Source organism: Leopardus geoffroyi, chromosome D1 (assembly GCF_018350155.1).
Source record: "Leopardus geoffroyi isolate Oge1 chromosome D1, O.geoffroyi_Oge1_pat1.0, whole genome shotgun sequence".
Taxonomy (NCBI): domain Eukaryota; kingdom Metazoa; phylum Chordata; class Mammalia; order Carnivora; family Felidae; genus Leopardus; species Leopardus geoffroyi.
This window is the reverse complement of record NC_059329.1, coordinates 81,418,682-81,439,870: the sequence shown is the minus strand read 5'-3', so window position 1 is coordinate 81,439,870 and position 21,189 is coordinate 81,418,682. Positions and strand designations below refer to the sequence as shown.

General features: G+C 36.0%; 1 protein-coding gene across 2 annotated transcripts in view; it reads right to left on the bottom strand.

Annotated features, from left to right (window-relative positions):
• ANO3 (anoctamin 3) overlaps positions 1 to 21,189 on the bottom strand; it is a 424,570-nt gene that overhangs the window by 175,644 nt on the left and 227,737 nt on the right. For both annotated transcript variants that reach the window (XM_045484806.1, XM_045484807.1), the window contains 3 exons: positions 18,026 to 18,220; positions 16,739 to 16,810; positions 1,924 to 2,042 (listed from right to left, as the gene is read on the bottom strand). In XM_045484806.1, coding sequence (XP_045340762.1) covers positions 1,924 to 2,042; positions 16,739 to 16,810; positions 18,026 to 18,220 — 386 coding nt within the window. The remainder of the gene's footprint in view (positions 1 to 1,923; positions 2,043 to 16,738; positions 16,811 to 18,025; positions 18,221 to 21,189) is intronic.

The following is a 21,189-nucleotide window of genomic DNA, read 5'->3' as shown; positions in this document are numbered from 1 at the left end:
GTTCAAGTCTGGTCAAAGTGAGATTGAGAAATGGCTACTGTTGGGGTGCCTGGCTGGCTTAGTCTGTAGAGCATGTGACTCTTGATCTCTGGCTTGAGCTCAAGCCCCACATTGGGAGTGGAGCCTACAACGAAAGAAAGAAAGAAAAAGAAAGAAAGAAAGAAAGAAGAAAGAAGGAAGGAAAGAAGGAAGGAAGGAAGGAAGGAAGGAAGGAAGGAAGGAAGGAAGGAAGGGAAAAGAAAGGAAGGAAGAAGGAAAGAAAGAAACAAAGAAAGGGCAGGCTACTGTTGAGCAACAATAAAATGGTGGGGTATCATTGGTGGCATGTGGTAATTCCTAGAGAAGCAGATGAGACAGATTTTATTTAATCTTAGTTCATTTCCTAATTACTTTTTAAATTTTTTAAAATGTTTTTATTTATTTTTGAAGGAGAGAGACAGAGCATGAGCGGGGGAGGAGCAGAGAGAGAGGGAGACACAGAATCCAAAGCAGGCTCTAGGCTCTAAGCTGTCAGCACAGAGACTGATGCAGGGCTCAAACTCACAAACTGTGAGATCATGACCTGAGCCAAAGTCAGACGCTTAATGGGCGGAACCATCCAGGAGCTCCTCATTTCTTAATTATTTAAAGCATACTGTGTTTGCCTGCTCATTGGTGCCATAGGCATCTTAAAGAACAACATCTGTTTGCTTGTTTTTTTTTCCTATTTCTGATAACCTCTCCTCTCAGTTGACTTGAAACAGTGTTTCACAGATAGAAGAAACATTCTAAACATCATGATGATCAGACAGTCACAAGGAGGCTGATGAAGTAACAGGGTACACAAACTCCTGATTTGTAAAGATAACCTAAGAGTTATTGGCACAAAATACTGACCACATTTAACAAAACAAAATGAAAGAGGGATGGAGAAATTTGACACAAGCATTTATTCTTACATCTATTTATCAAAGTTGGTTGCATTTATGATGGTAATATTTAAATTGTGCCAAATTTCTTCACTGATGCTTTTGTGGTGACTAATGAAGGGATTTTCAAAACTAATCCAAGCCAAACCAAATCAAACATCAGAGAAATATATATTCAAGGGTGTGATTATTAGACTTGCAGAGACAATGAAAACAAGTCATTCCCCTGTGTTAACCTGCAAATTTCTTTTACAAAGCCATTCCCACTTTAATCAATAGGAAACAATGAAAAAAAAAAGTGGGCTTGGACTGAGTCAGAATTTGTCTTGGAACATATCAAACAGGGATGCTATTTGGTGTTGAATAACCAAACTCAGATGCTTTGAAGAGTGCACAAAATCATTTTGTTTGAGGGATGGTTGGATTGCTGCAGCCAGGTTTTTTTTCTTTTTTAAACTGAACTCTAGCCCAGTTCTTCCTCTGTGGAAGAACTACAGTTTCAATGAGGTATTCTCTGCCTCCATGTTGTTATAAAAAACCTGCATATAGTCAGCTATGCTCTTAAAATACTTTCATATGGTTGTCTCATGCACTCATCAAAGAATTCTGTCAACCAGACAGCATAATCCAACTTTACAGATTAAAAAAACAACGCTCAGTGAGTTTAATTAACCGGTTCAAATTATCACAACTAGGAAGGAGTGGAACTAGAAATCAAATCTTGGTCCATTCCATGCTCTCATGCAACCATGCTGCCTTTCAATAAAAATGTAAAATGAGGCAATAAACCCCTAAAGGTTAATGTTACAGTTCAGATTGTTTTTAAAAAATGTTTGATAATATACATGAATATGATGTTGACATATAACTTTCCACCTTTAAGTCCTTAAAGATGTGTATTAAGCTGTGTGACCTCTTATACTCTCCAGCACAATATGCATTAATGTTGAAAGGAAATGCAAGGTTTTAGACATATTGCTTTCAAGTGACTTATTGATAGTTTAGTTTGTATTACCTTAGACAATTTTGCCTTGGATTCAGAATTATCTTTGGGAACAGAGTCTTTAATAAGCCGAGATCGGTCATAATTAGCATGTTCTGATTCATCCATGTAATCCTTATCTTTTCCTAGGGCTAGAAAAGAGAAAGAGAAAATTACATCCATTTTTATACTTCTTCCTTTTCTTTCTCTTTAAATGTACTAATCTCTTATTCATGTTTTCCAAGGGTTAGCCAAGTATAACTCTCTTATGACCATTTGGCCAAAATGTAAGCTAAAAAAAAAAAAAAAAAGAAGAAAGAAAAGAAATAACATGACAGCTTCTCTGTTAGTGGATTAACACTGATGCTACAGTAACTTTCATAAGAATTAAATGCATCTCTACTGTTCAATGTACTTAAGCTTTGAAAATAACATTAGAATCATGCAAGCTCATCACCTCTTTTGAACTTGAAGACCAAGATATTTCTAAGAATTCAACAGCTTCCCAAACATTTATTTGCTTAATTAAAAACTGTATGAATTTTGAAATTCAATAGATTCCCAAACATTTGTTTGCTTAATTAAAAACTGCATGAATTTTGAGAATTTGTTTTCTTAAAAGTTGGAAAGTTTTCTAAATGTGAATTTGAAGAGTGACAGAAGCTCTGAAAAATTATGGAAGAAAGTCTAACAAACGTTACAAGAAAATCTTTTTAAAAATATTAGGAGATTGAAATGAAACTACAACTACAAAAAAAGGAGAGGACATTAAAAAATAATTCCTATTAGAATTACAAAAAGAGTAAGACCCCGTAATATCAACCACGTGTAAGAGCATATATGAACAATGAAGAAGCTATAGTCAAGGTAAAAAAGTACAAAACAAGAAGCCTCTATGGTGACTGCAGGTACAACCAAGAACTGTGACATGCCTCACAAAATCTGCATTCCATAGGACACAAGCATCTCTTCAAATTCAAAAACAGAATCGTACATATTTAGCTTTTTCAAATAAATCAAAATATTTTGGAGAGAGTTATTCAATTCCATCTGTTGACACCCACGAAACATAAACTTTGACATAGACAGCCATGTATAATGCTTTAAAGAGTTCAATCATTTGACTTAGTATTGTAACAGAGTAAAAAATTATTTATTATACATGCATTAATTTATTTTATTAGTAATGCATAAAATCTGTGCATATGTTATACTATGCACAGCCAGAGTATCGGAATCTTAGCAATGGTATGAATTAAGATTGGACAGGTAATATTATGTCTTAGTATGTCATTAATTGCCACTTATGTTAAAATGTTCTAAGCACTTACAGTTATACCTAGATCTATGAAAAAGAGCTTACTGATGGTTAACATTTGTTGAGTACATATGAAGAGCCAGAAACTTTACAGGTATTATTTCCTCTAATCCTTATAACAATTGTACAAAGTGGGTATGCTTTTTTTACCTATATTTAATAGTAAATTAAGGCAGATGGAGATTAAATATTGTGTCAAAGTCACTAATTCAATAAGGAGTGCATCTAGAACTGAAACATATCCAGATTTGACTCCAAAGCTAATGCTCATGAATATACCATAATGTTTTCCCTAGATTTATATAGATTACATTTGATTCATTTAACAATTATTTATCAAACACTTACAATATGCCAGACATTGTTCTAAGAGTTGGAAATATAGCAGCAAACAGAATTCTGCCTTCATGGGACATTCAAGTACAAGAAGAAAACGATAAATAACACAAATTAAGAAAACAGTAAGTATGTTTTCTGGTGAGTGCATTGGAAAATATACATTAGAAAGGAAGGATGTAGGTGTCAAAGGTGGGGAGAGGGATGCTAGTTTAGACAGAGAAACTCCTAGGTAGGAGTTATTGCAATAATCAGGTAGAAAGGATATGGTTTGGGCCAGGGTGGTATCAAGATGGAGAAATGGTCAAACTGAAGATGTATTTTTTAAGGAAAAGTTAACAGAGTTCTATTGGATGTGACATATGAAAGAGAAAAGTCAACAATAGTCCCAATGGTTTTGTTCTGAGCACTGGGGAGGGTGCCATATTATTTTCACATATTATTCGATTAAATCCTTTACAGGTATTATTTCAAGACTTTGTTACTGATGAGGAAATGTAGTAGTTACCTAGAATCTTACATTTGGTGTGTGGTAATAGAGTTCCAGAAATCGGGCTCTAACCTTACGTTTCTAGCCACTATGTAATACCGCTTCTTGTAGTATTTGGAGAGATGATGATTTAGGAAACTTTGAAGCAATAAAATATTCACAGTTAAAAAAATGGGGTCACATAAAAATTGTAATATATTTGTTGAATGAAAAAAGGTAGAGTCTCTAATTATAAACATAATTTTCTATCCTCCTAAAGTTGACAAGGATGGAGATAAGTATTAGTATCCCAATAGATAAAGATAAAAATTGTAAGCAGACAAGAAATGAAAGATGAGATAAGTTTAGTAAAAACTTATTTATTTTTATATGGTTTAATACTTTCAATGACCAAGAACTTAAAATAAAAAAGGTACTATTTTATGCCAGTACAGAAATATTCTTTTGCATCTTTCATTTTTTAAATGTTTTATTATTTATTTTTGAGAGAGAGAGAGAGAGAGAGAGAGACAGAATGTGAGCAGGGAGGGACAAAGAGAGAGGGAGACACAGATCCAAAGCAGGCTCCAGGCTCTGAGCTGTCAGCACAGAGCCTGATGCGGGACTCAATATCACAAGCTGTGAGATCATGACCTGAACCGAAGTAGGATGCTTAACCAACTGAGCCACTCAGGCACCCCAATGCATCTTTCATTTTTAATAAAAATATCCAGGGGTGTCTTGGTGGCTCAGCTGACTAAGCCATCTGACTTCCGCTCAGGTCATGATCTCAAGGTTCGTGGGTTCGAGCCCCACGTTGGCCTCTGTGCTTACAGCTCAGAGCCTAGATCCTGCTTCAGATTCTGTGTTTCCTCTCTCTGTGTCCCTTCTCTGCTCCCACTCTGTCTCTCTCTCTCTCTCTCTCAAAAATAAATAAACACAAAAAAATTAAAAAATGTATATCCAGACGCTAGGGAAACTGATAATAGTCATTTGTTTTCTGAACCAATATAAATTGGTAAAACTTTTGGAACAAAGTATGTCAATATGTTTTAAGAGCACAACTGGAGAGGAATCTTAAAATCATCTAAAAGAAAAAAAAATCTATGTTCACAAGAATGTTCTCCCAAGTCTATGCATAATAAAATACAGGAACAATTACCATTTTAATAAATAGCAACTCCATTCTTCCAATTACACAGGCCAAAATCATGACTCCTCATTATCTCTTATACCTAATGTCCTATCCTTGAGTAAATTTTGTTGACTGAGCATGAAGTATCATTTATTTTTTTGCTTTGTTTTACTCCTTAGCATCTATCAGTATTGAACATGCAATATGTTTTTATTTATCTTCATTTACTATGTATTTCCCTCACTAGGGTATTTGAGGGCCAGTTTTTTGCTTTGTTCATTTTTCTTGTCTTTTTCGTTCACTGTTTTGTCCTTAACGTCTAGAACAAGGTCTGACCTGCCATTGCCATTCAGTAAAATTTGCTGAATGACTACGGGATTTAAATGTCCATCATTCTTGTCTGAACTACCTTCAAATTATATCTAGAAGTTGATAATTTACCACCATTGTACGTTCTTAACCCAAACCACCACTCTTTCTTGGCAGAAGTCTGTGAGAATCTCCTAACCAGTCTTCCTATTTCTATATTTTGCTACTATCACATGATAGCCAGAGGGGCCCTTTCAAAGCTTAAGTTAAATTACATTAAACTTCTACTCAAAACCTTCCAATAGTTTCTTAGCTCCAAGTAAAAGTCATATCTACATCATGGCACCCTGGGTAAGCACCACCCTTGATGTTAAGTATGCTCTCACCACAGAGCCTTTGCACTTGCTCTTTTCTCTGCCAGGAATGCTCAATCCCTATTGCAGCCAAGCATCTGCTCATGTCACAGCCTCAGAGAATCTCTCCGTGACCACTGTTTCTAAAATAAAACCTCCCATACTTCTTTGTCTCCTCATAAGGCTTTATTACTTTTATCAGCACTTGACGTAGAATAACACACACACACACACACAAAATAATGCATGGTATATATGTACATATATATCAGCACTTGATATTAAGTTATAGCATAGATATATAAGATATATGAATGCTATATATACATGTATATATACACAAATAAACATTTTTACATGCATATATGTGTTTGTATCCATATAAGAAACAGGAAGAGGATATAGATATAGATATAGATGTAGATATAGATATATATACACACACACATACACACATACATTCATACATATAATACTTACAACTCATTAATAAGAAGGCAAATAACCCAATTTATAAATAGGCAAAGGATCTGAATAGACATTTTTCCAAAAAAAGATATACAAGTGGCCAATAATCACATGAAAAGATGCTCAACATCATTATTACCAGGGACATGTAAATCAAACCCAGAATGAGACCACTTCACACTCACTGGGATGGCTATAATAAAAAAGATGGGGGCATCTGGGTGGCTCAGTCAGCTGAGCGCCCAACCCTTGATTTTAACTCAGGTCATGATCTCATAGTTCATGAGTTCGAGCCCTGCATTGGGCTCTGTGCTGACAGTGCAGATCCTGCTTAGGATTCTTCCTCTCTCTTCCCTTCTCTCGCTTGTGCTCTGTCTCTCAAAAGAAATAAAAACATTAAAAAAAATGGACAATAACAACCATTGGTGAGCATATAGAGACATCAAGCCCTCATACACTGTTGATGGGAATGAAAAATAGTGCAGTTGCTGTAGAAACCAATCTGGCAGTTCTTCAAAAGTTTTAACATAGTTACTATATGATTCCCTATACTACTCCTAGGTACATTCTCAACATAAATGAAAATATAAATTCTCAAAAAATTTGCAGCATTATTCGTAATAGCCCCAAAAGCAAAAGCAATCCAAATATTCATCAACTGATGGATGAATGAATGAAGCATACAATGGTATATTATTCAGCAATAAAAAGGAACAAAGTATTGATTAGTGCTAAAACATGGATGACCGCCTGGATACATTAGGCTAAGTGAAAATGCTAGTCACAAAAGACCAAATATTATGTGATTCCATTTATATGAACTGTCCAGAATAATCTATAGAAACAAAGTAAATGAGGCTTGGGGAGTTGGGGTAAGAATAATAGGTGACTGCTAATAGGTATGGGGACTCCTTTTGAGGTGATGAAAATATTCTAAAATTGGTTATGGTGATGACTGCACACCTCTGTGAATATACTAGAAATCATTGAGTTGTAGACTTAAAATGGGTGAATTCTATGGTATGTGAACGATGTCTCAATAAGGCTACTATATGAGGAAAAAAAAAACAAGATTCTGAAAGCTTAAACAAACCATTTAATATGTTGAAGTAGGGAGCCCAATGTAATAAAAAGTCCAAAATAATAAAAACAACTAATAATGATTTCAGTGAGTCCAAATTAATTCTGATTATGTCATTTATTAGATTAAAGGCAGTGGGTCAGTGAAAGTTTCTTACTCTGAAAATCTGGGATAATAACATCTTCCAAGAATTAAATGAAATAATCTATGTGATTTGTACACATAAGGTATTGAAGAAATTCATATTCTTTTCCTTTGATCTTTCTCTAAATTTATAATTCTAGTAATTAGGAATATACAAAACCAATTATTTATTTTGGGGCTACAAAAAAAGTCATATCATCTATTTTAAATGGACAGTAACGTAATTAACTGAGTATACCAATGAACAATTTAAAATCTAATCTAAAAATCCCTTTTTCAATCATCAGTAATATAATTTATGATGAAAACTTTTATTGAGACAAGTGAGAATCCATTAACTCTTCCAAGTTTTGTTTAGAAAACAACATCGGCTCAAAACTCAAGGGGACCAATCAGGATAGAAGCCTCCTAGGGCTGCAGCATAAACCTTAGAGCCATTTCCAAGAGTGTAATTTTAACCGACAAAGTATTCCAGCTCAATTCTTCTTTATTTTAATGCCATTTCATTACTTTGCTACATTGTAATATAACTGCTGGAGTATCTGGAAATGGATAAGGTAACTGTTAGGCAATTTTAAACATGTGTGAGTGATCTTATTAGATGGTCTCCACTTACTTCCACCTGTGCAACCTTCTCATACGTGGCTAATGATAGTGTGTTCCAGGATTGCCAGAGTAGTTGGGGCCGAAGATTAAAATAATAATAATAATAATAATAATAATAATAATAATAATGGCTTAAGGTTATTTTAAAAAAATTTTTTAATGTTTATTTATTTTTCAGAGAGACAGAGACAGAATACGAGTGGGTTAGGGGCAGAGAGAGAGGGAGACACAGAATCTGAAGCAGGCTCCAGGCTCTGAGCCTTCAGCACATAGCCTGACACGGGGCTCAAACTCTCGACCTGTGTGATCATGACTTGAGCTGAAGTCAGACTCTCAACCGAGTCACCCAGGCACCCCAAGGTTATTTTTATTCTTTATAATTTATATATAAATTTATATACACTAAAACCATTGAGTTGTGCATTTAAAATCGGTGAAATGTAAGGTATGTGAATTATCTCAATAAATTATATTATATTTAAAAAAATATATAATTAAAATTATATTAAAAAAAGATTCTCAAAGCTTAAAAAATTATTTAATATGTTGAACCAGGGGGCTGATACAGTGAAAAGAGAACTAATAATGATTTTAGCAAAACCAAATCAATTTTCATATTAATTAATTTTTAATTAACATGAATATTCCCAATGTGCATTGTCTTTACTTGTATCTCACAAAAGCTCTTAATTCATTTCTGTTCAATCCCTATTTACCTTATAAGAAAAATATCAAACTGTAATATTGAGATCTCCATTTCATAAATCAGGAACCTGAGGCACAGTGTATACCTTTCTACTGAATGATATAGTTCCTGAAACTGGATCTTCTGACTGCTAATAAGTTCCATGGTTTTAAAAATTATTAGTCTACTGAAGTGTCCTATGAAGAATAAACCTAATAGTCCATGTATGGTCTGCTTAGTGGTTAGAACATGGTGGTAATGAAGATCCAGACTTATTCTTTATAGTCCTTCGCTGCCTACTTCTTCCTACACTAGCAGTGTTCTAAAGTCCTGACACTAGCTGGTCACGGTGAGGTAGTGCCACCCCTCACCCCACAACTAGGCAGATCTTGAAGATAAACTGCTTTCCACTGTGTCAATGTGCCAGTGTTTATTCTATCCACATCCATTGTTCCATACATTCACCTAATCATCAATTTTCCATCTATCTACCACTGAGTAGACAGTATCTATTAGACAATATGAATAAGACAGATATAAATAGCAATTATCATCTGGTGAACTGAGTATAATAGTATTATAATCAAAGTGCTATGATAATAGAAAGTAGGAAGCATCTAAATGGGTATTTGGGAGGACTTCCTGTAAAGATAATGTTAGAAAGGCATTCTCCTACTGCTTAAGAAGAGTCATAGCTATTAGGTCTTTTTTTTTTTTTTTCAACGTTTATTTATTTTTTTTTGGGACAGAGAGAGACAGAGCATGAGTGGGGGAGGGGCAGAGAGAGAGGGAGACACAGAATCGGAAACAGGCTCCAGGCTCTGAGCCATCAGCCCAGAGCCCGACGCGGGGCTCGAACTCACGGACCGCGAGATCGTGACCTGGCTGAAGTCGGACGCTTAACCGACTGCGCCACCCAGGCGCCCCAGCTATTAGGTCTTTAAGTGCTCTGCAAAAAGGTTTGTCAACACAACTTACATGAAAAAGAGGAACACAGATTAGGTTTTCTGTGAGAAAAATAACAGAGTGCCGATTCCTAACAGGTGAGAAAAATCACAGCTATGAATGACATCATGGAAAGCAAAGTAGTAATGGAGAGCAGATTCTCCAAAGATATGTGTGTCAATATTCTCCTTGTCTTTCATCCATTCATCTTTCCTTCCAGTGATGCTAAAAATACTCTTTGAGTACCTACTCTGTACAAGGTACTGTTTCTGATTCTGGGCTACAGGCACCAACAAGACTCACAAAGTCTCCTCTGGAAAAGGGAAGAGGGAAAAAATAAATCTTATTAATTCCTGGTAAGACCTCCTGAATCAAGATCAGGTGACACAAAGTGAAGCTTGTATGAATCCAGTTTCTATCAGTGTAGGGCCTTGGGGTAAGTGCAAGCTCATTATGAACAAACAAAAGAGGGCTGGTTGGCTACAGCACTGTGAGTCAAACGAAGTTTTAGCAAGTGCTCTAGAGAGATCAGGCCCATATTCTGTAAGGTCTCTGAAGGCTACAGTGAGGAGTTTACATTTTACATGTTATGGGAAACAGGGAGGATTTGAGTAGAAAAATGATGAGATTTAATTTCCCTTTTATGAAAGCTTCTTGTAACTGCTCTATGGAAAATAGACCGTAATGAGACAAGCATTGGAACAGAGACAATTAGGAAGCTATTGGGCTGATCTACCAAGAGACGTGGCAGACTGGACAAGGTGTGGCTTGGATACAGCACTTGTAGCAGCAAGAGCTGAGGTGCGTCAGATTCTGAATGGAATTTGAAAACTGAGTCAAGAGGACTTACTTAATGGGGTTAATAAACAATTGAAACGATTGTAATTCCCTTAATTCTGTAATCCTGAACTAGGTTGGTAACATTACTACAAAGTTCCTTTCTACCCCATCTGAAGATGAAATGCTATTTGAAAAAAAAAAAAAATTAAAACTTAGTGGAGATCATCTAATACTACAGAATGAAAGTAAAATCATCCTATACTCATTTGACCATAACTGTTTTAAGAAATAAAATGAACATTCCACCAAGCTGAACTATTGAGCTCATAGAAAACAAATATCTTACCACCCTAGTATAAACCACTTCCTAAGGGACTCATTTCATAACATTAGCAAACTGTTTATTTTACAAGATTAGATAGATATATATTTTGGTTGGTTGGACTCAAATTATGTTGGTTTTAATAAGCCCCAATTATATCATGTTGAAGTTATCTGATTTTGCTGCAGCATGAGTGTAGGCAGAATCAAGCATCAGTTACTTGTCAGTATGGATTTTTCTGTCTTTGTCATTTTACAGAATACTAACAACAGAAAGGGTGGGTGATGATGGCAGGGCTTCCAGGACTGATAGACAAGAGTATCATTACATCAAGATTCCAAATTCATTGTTACATGGATCAGCACTTTCCAGAATAATTGTGTGTGTGTGTGTGTGTGTGTGTGCGTGTGTGTGAATCTGTCTGTCTGTCTATGTAGGTGAGGGCACAGGGTGAAATGGTGCCCGGGCTTTGAAAGCTGCTCTATGAAAAGTAGAATTAAAGGCTCACAGATGACAAAAAAAAAAAAAAAAAAAAAAAAAAATGAAGGACGAAAAACCAAATTCTATCTAAACCTCCCAACCTGCTTAGCTTTCTATTTTTTTTAATGTTTATTTATTTTTGAGACAGAGAGAGACAGAGCATGAACAGGGGAGGGGCAGAGAGAGAGGGAGACACAGAATCTGAAACGGGCTCCAGGCTCTGAGCTGTCAGCACAGAGCCCGACGCGGGGCTCGAACTCACAGGCGGTGAGATCATGACCTGAGCCGAAGTCGGACGCTTAACTGACTGAGCCACCCAGGCGCCCCCCCTGCTTAGCTTTCTTCAATCATCTCGCAAATATATTTTGCCATGCAGTGTTACCCCCATCTTTCGCCACTCACAGCCTCATACTTAATAACATCTTCCAGAGCTACTGTTCTATGGACATCGCTAACCACTTTTCACCTCAAAGGATGGACTGTGTGCCTACTGTGATGGTTAAGGTTTGAGAAAACAAGGGTTAAGACTTCCTGGGTTGGAATCTCAATTCTCCCTTGGCTAGATATATGGCATTTGGCAAGTGATTTTATCTCTTAGCCAGATTCCTCAGCTATAAAAAGAGGTTAATAATAGTACCTAATCAAAAGAATTGTTACGAGAATTAAGTGAGATAATGCAGGTAGAGAGTTGTATAATAAGTGTTCAGTACATTATTGCTATTCCACTCTGCCTTAAAAATCACTGGTTAGTGAAGACCTCTCCGAGCCCAGAAAAATTTGGGGTGAAAGATAAGCTTACAAGTGAGTGAATAAAGCAATGGGCAAATATTGTTGAACCTCTATGATACCATGCTAGGAGTGTGATGGAGTTATGTCTCTTCATTTATTTCAATAATCATGCAAAGTATAGATCATTAATTCCAATTTACAAATGAGACTACTGAGACTCAGACTGTTTAATAATATGCCACAGTGACACAGCTAGTAGATACAACAATGAGAATTTGGCCAATGTCTGGCTGAGAAAGCAGCATTTCATTCATATATACTACAAATCCTGTTAGGCAAACTTAGTGAAAATGTCCAGGTCTGAATCAATAGAATCATGAATGTTCCTTCCTCCATAGCTATCATTTGGAACAGTGAGAAATACTCATCATCAATGGAAGTGACTACATGCAGTTAACCCTGCCACAGTATTGATCTTCTCTCATGGGGCAATTCAAAGTAGTTCACTTAAAAAAAAACACACACACACAGCTATTAATTAGATGCATCAGTCAGTTTCCAAAAAATTGTATCAGAGCCTGTTGGCACTTAGAAATGCGTTAACCCACCCAGAAGCTGGCAGTCTGCACTCTAAAAGCAAAATTAGAAAATGTAACTTTGTTGAATTTAAAAGAGAGTATGTATTGCTAAAATACTCATGCTTTATTTAATTACACTCTTTGTATGTTTGACATCGTTTTGCTGGATCTTTTCTGAAACACGATAAAATCATTCATGTTTTAGATATGCAGCTGACTCTAAAAGAGTACTTTCCAGCCAGGTGTTACATCCAGATGGATTCCTGGAATGCTTGGTGATACCACCATCAGCCAGAGCTTCATTCTCACCTTCACTGTAAAAGCAAATACCTTGTATGTAAATGCTTTAATCCCGTTAGAAGCTGTGATGTTTCTTTAAATGGAATTAATGGTACATTGACGCTGGGGGTGCTAAAATATTGACTATGGGGTACAATGCCTGGAGAAACAGGAATGCAAGTCAAGTGTGTAGATTGATTGGGATACACTGGAATGACGAGGAAAGAAACACAGAGTTAGGACACCCAATTACATTAAGCATTTAGTGACAATGTTAACATGTGTGATGGCAACCTATCAAAATAAGATGCATAGAATTGAATGGAAAGGTTTGCATGGCCAGAGTTATTGTTAAGCTATTAGCTAGTATTAATTTGGGAGAATTATTAGTGAAAGGTGCTTTGCAAACTGTTATCATCTGTATGGATGTTTTGGACAAGGTTTTTGCTCTTGTTTTTGTCTTCTTATTGGAAAATAACAATAGTCACCGTTTTCAGAATTAATTACTCTGGGAAAGACCTTTGTACTCTGATAGAGTGCATTTGTTCTTATGAAAAGTTCTTTTTGATATTGATGTTGTATAGGAAATGAACCTGCTAGTGGTTGTCTTCCTTTAATTAGGAAACTGAACAAGTCAGCACCGTTTCTATGCCACACACACAAAAGTGAGTATTATAAGAAACATGACTAATTTGCAGTAATTCAAAATGCTACGATAAATGACACAGCTCATTGTTTGAAAAATTATGAAAAAGTACCTTAAGGATGTCCTTAGAGAGAAATCAGGATACATGTTTCAGGCTGGAAATTCTTCATTCTGGCTACCTTTAAGAGTTATCTGGGGTATAGTTAAAATTATGGATCCTGAATTCACTTCAGACCAATTAAAACTGATTCTCTGGAGCTCCCAGCTGACTAGAATGTGCAGCCAGAGTTGAGAATCACTGATGTAGGCAATGCAGCCAGGCCACCGATATGCTCACTACTGAAAATCTAGGACTAACTTTCTGAAGGTTATAAATAAATTCACGCTGAGGTTGTAAAATACGTGTTGGAGCAGAGTGATGTCAGTAATGTCCTGACTTTATTTTCTTTCTATTTAGTTTATGAAAAAGAAAAGCCCCGGTGTACAGGTACTGCTCAAGTAACAAGGCCAGCAAGCTACAGATCTGAATGTAAATCTCACTCAAATGAAAAAAATCTTGCATGATAATAGCAAAGGGCAAAAGAGAAGGTTAAGTAAAATTGTCTCTGTTATAGGAAAAATAAATAAAAATTATATTGACTCCTAACAGAGGGTCAGGATAGAATCTTTCAGTATTACTGTTATTCCAAATACTGGGTGACTATCAACCAGTTTCAAATTTCAGTTTTGAAAACTATCCATAGAATTGTGTTATTCTGACTGAAATACGAGCAATTTTCTCTACTTAACCAAAAAAAATCTGATGTGAGTTTTTTCTTTACATATTCTTATTATATAATATTTGTTTATGTTGTTTAGAGAAAACAAGACAATATAGGCAGCAAGAGGAAAGAAACAAGCATAAATAATCTTACTGTATGGAGACATGCACTCTTAGCTGGCATATTGGTATATTTCTGTCTAGCTATTTTCCAATACGCTTTTAACTAAAATGAGAGAAAGTCTATATTTATATTTCAGCTATTTTCCCCCACTCAGCAACATGTCATGAAATGTTCAATAGTACAATTACCAGAATAGCCAATTTTCTTCCATTCCTAATTCTTATCAAGAAAGCTGTGAGGAAAAATGTTTTTTTTTTTTTCATTTATGATACTATTTTTTTTTGGGGGGGGGATAGATTTTTAAATGTAAAACTGTACTGAGTCTCTAAGATAAGTGCTCTATAGGTTTCATTCTTTGGCTCATCCTTAAAGAGCTGTTCATCATCAACTTGTTAGCAAAGAAACAAAGATCAAGATGGTCGAATGAGCTTTCAAGTACATTGACTATCCCTTGCTCTGGAGACTTCATTAACATGATAATAAATAACTTTCAAAAAGTTGCAACAGTTGCCAGTGTTCTTTTATTCGTAAATGTAAACAAATGAACAAAGATCACCAGAAACTCTTGGAAATTCTACAGCCTAAAAGAGAATGACTAATTTAAGTAGTCAGAAAAATGGATCTCAGCCACAGTAGACTTAACCTTAAAAATCAAAGGAAAACTTAAGATAATCACAAGTGTAATTAGAGAGATTAGAGATGTTGTGTTCATGAAATACAATAAAATGCTCTGAAAAAGCTACATTCTGAAAACAAAAAAAACTCTTGGAAATCAAATATACATATATGACCTCACCCTTCCCCCAACACACACACACACACACACACACACACACACACACACACACACAGAAATGAAAAGTCATTTGGAAAGTGCAGGAAATCTTCCACAACTGAGGCAGAGGCAGAAATTAAAACCATTGGATGAAAACAAATGCACACACATACATGTACCCACACCAAAACATTATGTTGTATAATTTTGTAACACACAAAAATATAGTAAAAATGCACAGAGAGAAGAAAAAAAATCACTGACGAACAACAATCAGACAGCAATTGAGGTTTTAGCAGTAACAATGGATGCTAGATGGCAGTGAATCAGTCTCCAGATTTTGAGGAAAATGATTTTTTAATGGTTATTTATTTATTTATTTTAAGAGGTGGGTAAAGAGAATCCCAAGCAGGCTCCACACTGTTAGTGAAGAGCTCATTGTGGGACTTGACTTCCAGATCTGTGAGATCATGAAATCATCGCTTGACCCATTGAGCCACCCAGGAACCTTGAGGAAAGTGATTTTTAGCCTAGAACTTTATAACTATGAAAATAAAATGAAATTTAAGAGTGAACGGAAGTCACTTCAGACATACAATAACTTAGAAAGTTTGCATCTCACATGAGCCTGCAGAGGTAATTGCTTGAAGATATACTCAAAAAAATGAGATTGAAAAGTAAGAAAGAAGAGTATGTGGGAAATTAGAAACTGGACTGAATCCAATAATTCAATGAGAAGCCAGTGAACACCAAGAACTTTTTAAAGAAGAAGAATGAGATAAAGATATAAAAATAAGAATCTGGAACATATGGGAATATTTAGAAGATGAGGTATTTTCTCCTCCCAAGAAGAAAAAAAAACCAGAATCTAGGAAAATAAAACTAACTAAAGTTTGTGGTACAAAGAAGAAAGTTTAATGTGGCATGATTTTGAGTAATAGATGGAGGGCTGGAAAGGGGAAACAATTCGACCTTGACTCTAGGGATACTCAAGAGTGGCACAGAGGTCATAACAACTTGGAACTGCCAAAGCATTATTTGCCAAGAGACAAGAGATATCATTAAAATGTGAGAGAACACGATATAAAGGTATAAATATACTATTTAAAGCTACAAATTTAATCAGCAGAGATCTAAAATTTTAAATGGCAATATAACTATGACAATTTGAAAGGTTATGCAAAATCTTCATCTGACACAACAGGGGATTAACAGATACTGCTGAAATTTGAAACAATCTAGAAATAACGGTATTAATGTGCTTATTCACAGAGAATTGAAAGAAAGTGTCAAAAAATTCTGGGTTATGAGAATTATTCATTACGAATCTTCTTCTACTACTTGAATTTCAAACTGTACCTGAAATAGCTTACTCATTTTTTCACCTTAGATTGTTATACTCACCCATCAAATACTAAAGACCAAGCATGCATCTTTTTCTTTAAAAATAATGTTCTAGATTTGAAGAAGGCAGCTTACCTTTGGAGAGGGGATAAAGGAGTAGGAAATACTAGAAATCAACTTACCCAAGCAAAAGTCACTGAGGTCAGCGAAAGAGCATTTGAGCACAGAGTCTTTATTATCCTCCTCAGCATTAACTGGGAAAAGAAAAAAAAAGACATTCATTGTTTTGGGAAATAGAAACATTAACATTTAGAAAAATGACCATGGTGGCTGATGTCCAAATGATAACCAAACATAAAGAAACTTTTTTAAGTTAATGAGTTGAAATTGGTTAATTAAAATTTCACTCAATAAGAGAAATATCTCAATATAGAGATATATTATATTATCTATATATTATATATCTATATATTATATCTATTATTGAGATATTTCTCAATAATTATTGAGAATATTGAAAATATTGAATATTGAGAATATTGAATATTGAGAATATTGAAAATATTATTGAGAAACATCTCAATAATAGATATATCTCTATTATATTTTAATACCTTCATTTTCTTGAGTAATTAGCTACTACAAAAGTAGTTATTGGACATGGATGTAAGCTACTTATAATTGGTAGTGATTTCACAATATTATTGAAAAGAGAATCTTGGTATTTTCAAGTTATCCAGAGGAAGAAATAACCCCAAAGAATCACAAAGGAATGCATTCTCATGAGACAAAAGTATGGGATGGGAAAATAAAAACATACTTCATCCACTGAATGACAGGGGGCTTGGTTGTACTTTGACTCTTGGCTTTTGTGAAAAGGAACTGTCTCAAAGCATAATGGTGTCTCAGATTGGCAGATGTGTGGAGAAGGGTGACCAGGATGGCCACAGAGTCTCATTAATGCAGAATTTAGCTGGCACTTCCCTGTATTTCAGCCCTTTTAATATCTATGACTTCAGTGCCAACATCTGATTGCTAACACTTGTCCAACCATATCTTCCCGCAGCCAAATCTTCATTGCTTTACTGTCAATATTATATAAAGTTTTTAGTCTTTCTTTTTAGGAAACTGATTTTATTATTGCTGACATATTCTACTCAGTAACTGGTTACAAATTCTCACCAGAAATGATAATGACCTAGCAATTCAGGTAGATGGTCTGTCTGCTCCTGCAAACAGAAAATATTAGGTCCAGGTTCCCATACGGTTGGCTACTTTCAAGGCAAGGAAGAAGCAAAAACACATCTGGCCAACCACTGGCCTCCCATTAACTAGTGTACTGTTGTTTCTGTGCCAGCCTTCTTGCAAAAAAGCTCTAATAAATACTAGTAGAATGGATGAAGGAAAGAAGGAATGGCTTGAAAACACTTACTCTGCAAGTTGAACAAAAGAACAGGATAGGTGCTCACCTTGCTCTGCTTTGTCAGCGGAGATTAAGGTCACAGAAGTGGGAGCCTGAGATTCACTCTCCGTTGACTGGAAGAGAGAGGTGGATTGGCTCAAACTCTTTGAGTAGGCATAGCTCTGGGCAAGGCAAGGCAGGGATCTCCGGGACGGTTTTAACGAAGTTTCTTTTGTTATCTCACTCTTGCTTATATTCATACCTGCAAATTCAAAATGGCGAGTTTTAGAAGTGAGAAATAATCAGCAAAAGGCAAAAAATACATTTTAATTCTTGTGATGACTGTTTCAGGAAAGTACTCTTGAAAAGCAACACATAGGGACTAGAACTAATTGAGTTCATTTTGTTTATATTTCGTCAGGGAAAGTGAGAAATTTGTCAAACAGTTCTGAGAAATAAACAGATTTCAGCTGAACTTTTATCATTTTTTTATTTAATTTTTCTTAAGTTTATTTATTTTAGAGCGACAGAGACAGAGTGCAAGGAGGAGATGGGCAGAGAGAGGAGACACAGGATCCAAAGCAGGCTCCAGGCTGACTGTCAGCACAGAGACTGCTGCAGGGCATGAACCCAGAAACCATGAGATCATGACCTGAGCCGAAGTCAGATGCTTAACTGACTGGGCCACCCAGGTGCCCCTGACCTTTTATCATTTTTTAAAGCTTCTGTAAAACAAAAAAACAAACAAACAAACCTAACCATTTAAATTTCCAAGTAGCAAGTAAATAAACCTAGTACATAAACATTCAAATTACTATTTACTAAACTGAGCCCTTCTTTTTATACCCTATTCTCCCTTAAACATATACATACTACATTTGATTTTCTAATAATCTTACAGATCAGGTGTTATTATTTCTTTTTTTAAGTTTATTTATTTATTTTGAGAGAGAGAGAGAGAGAGAGAGAGAGACCTGGGGGGGGGGAGAGGGGACAGACGGAGGGAGAGAGAGAATCTGAAGCAGGCTCCATGCCACCAGCACAAAGCCCAATGCAGTGCTTGAACTCACAAACCATGAGCTCAAGACCTGAGTGGAGATACATTCAGATGCCTAACTAACTGAGCCACCCAGGCACCCCCAGGTATTGTTATTTCTTTGGTGATGGGGAATTGAGACTTAGAAAGGAAAAGCAATATGAACTTATGTCACACAGATAAATGAGGAGAAAGGTGTTCATATTCCAAGCTAAAACCACATCAAGGTGTGTCTACAAATTAGTTCAAAACTCCTGAACATCATCTATCCACCTCCAAATTCACAACATTGAAATGTAAAGAACATTTAGCAAAGTCCATTCCCGTAGAGGTTAAAACACATAAACAACATAGCTGTAAGCACATCTGTTTCTACCAGCCTCCCAATTCACCTGCCCATATGCTGAATCTCTGTATTAATGTGAATTTCTAATGTAGTGATTGAAAACTGAAAAGGCTAATGCAAATGCATTAGTACACAGAACGTTCAGTTAATGAATGTTACTCATCTTAAATTCAATTTTGAGACTGAGTAAAATCTGGGTCATAATAGGTGTGGGCAAGGGGTGAAGAAAAGGAAAGGTACATTTTCACTAATTATCATATTTAACATACAAGCAAATTGAACTAAATTCCCCTGAAATTTCTCAGGCCAATAATTGTTTAGCTACTCAATTTTGTAGTCAGTTCACAAATAAACTCCAAATTTCTAAGTAGCTCTTCAAAGAATGGATTCAAATGAAGACACGTAGAGGTACCAGTATGTACTGTTGTTGAGACAAATGAGAAAACTGAGATAGAAATAACAAGGCAATTTTTACAGAGGTTCTACAGAAATAAGACATGGTTGAACGGATGAAATTCAGATAAACCTGGGTGTGGGGATTTTATCTTTCAGTATTATAAAAATATGTATCTGTTTTCACATTAAGTCTCAGTGTGCACATAGAATGTGACCTTGAAGGGGACACAAGGAAGAACTGTGAATTGACTGGAAACAGAACACCCTGTCTCTTGATTTTCTGGGACCTTGTCATGACATGAAAAGAAAATACCTTCTTAAAGGGCTGCCTAGGTGGGTCAGTCAGTTGAGCGGCAGACTTGGTCTCAGCTCAGGTCATGATCCTAGGGTTATGGGATGGAATCCCGTGTTGGGCTGCATGCTGAGTGTGCAGCCTGCTTGGCGTTCTCTGTCTCCCTGTGCCCCTCCCCCGCTCATGCCCTATCCTTCTTTCCCTCTCTCTCAAAAATTAAAAGAAAAGAGAAGAAAAGAAAAGGGAAGGGAGGAAAGGAGAGGAGAGGAGAGAAGACAAGAGAAGACAAGAGAAGAGAAAAGATTCTCTGGAACAGGAATTCCCCAAGGTCCACAGAAAGCATAGTGAAATCCTGCAAAAACACTAGACAATTCTTAAGGACCAACCAGTGTTTTTTACACTACATCCAAGGAATAACATAGGGCAAACCTGTCCTAGTAAGTTTTTATGTCTATTAGTCTTTTGTAATGTGATCTGATATATTTTTTTAAGAAACACCAATGTAGGACACTGTTTCAGTTTCTGGGGCCTGGTTGAGAATAACCTTTTACTCTAGCAGAACATATGAGTAAAAGAATAAATATTTGTGGAAGGGATGGGGAAGAGAGAAGGTGCATAGATGAAAGACCGTAACAGTTGATGGTAAGGATGTTGAACTGAGAGAGACATGTCCCCTGGGCCCCCGAGAAATGGCCTGGGTGGGAATCTATAAAATACTATTCACTTTAATCCACTGACCCCAGCATCTAGCTTCAAAAAGCAACAACTTCTGCATTTCCCTTTCTTACCATATTCAAACACGAGGGAAAGTTTCAACAGTTCTTTAGATGAAAGATGACTATTGACTTAGTAGACATTACTTCATAAACTGGCATGGAGTGAGACCAACTTAATTATGCTCACTGATGCTGCCAGTGTGTTCTGTCATTTCATTCATTCCAGTATGCACCTAGTCATTCACAGATATGAAATGGGCCTTTGCTCTCTGCAGGCACTCTGCTGGCCCTCGGTATACACTGGTGACCAAGGTAGACTTAGAATTTCTGCCTTCACGGGACTTGTATTCTAGTTGAGAATCAGACACCGACCAAACCAAAATAAATAAGTATATACACATAAATTGTCTGAAATGCTATGAAAATACAGGTATCGCTATTTTAT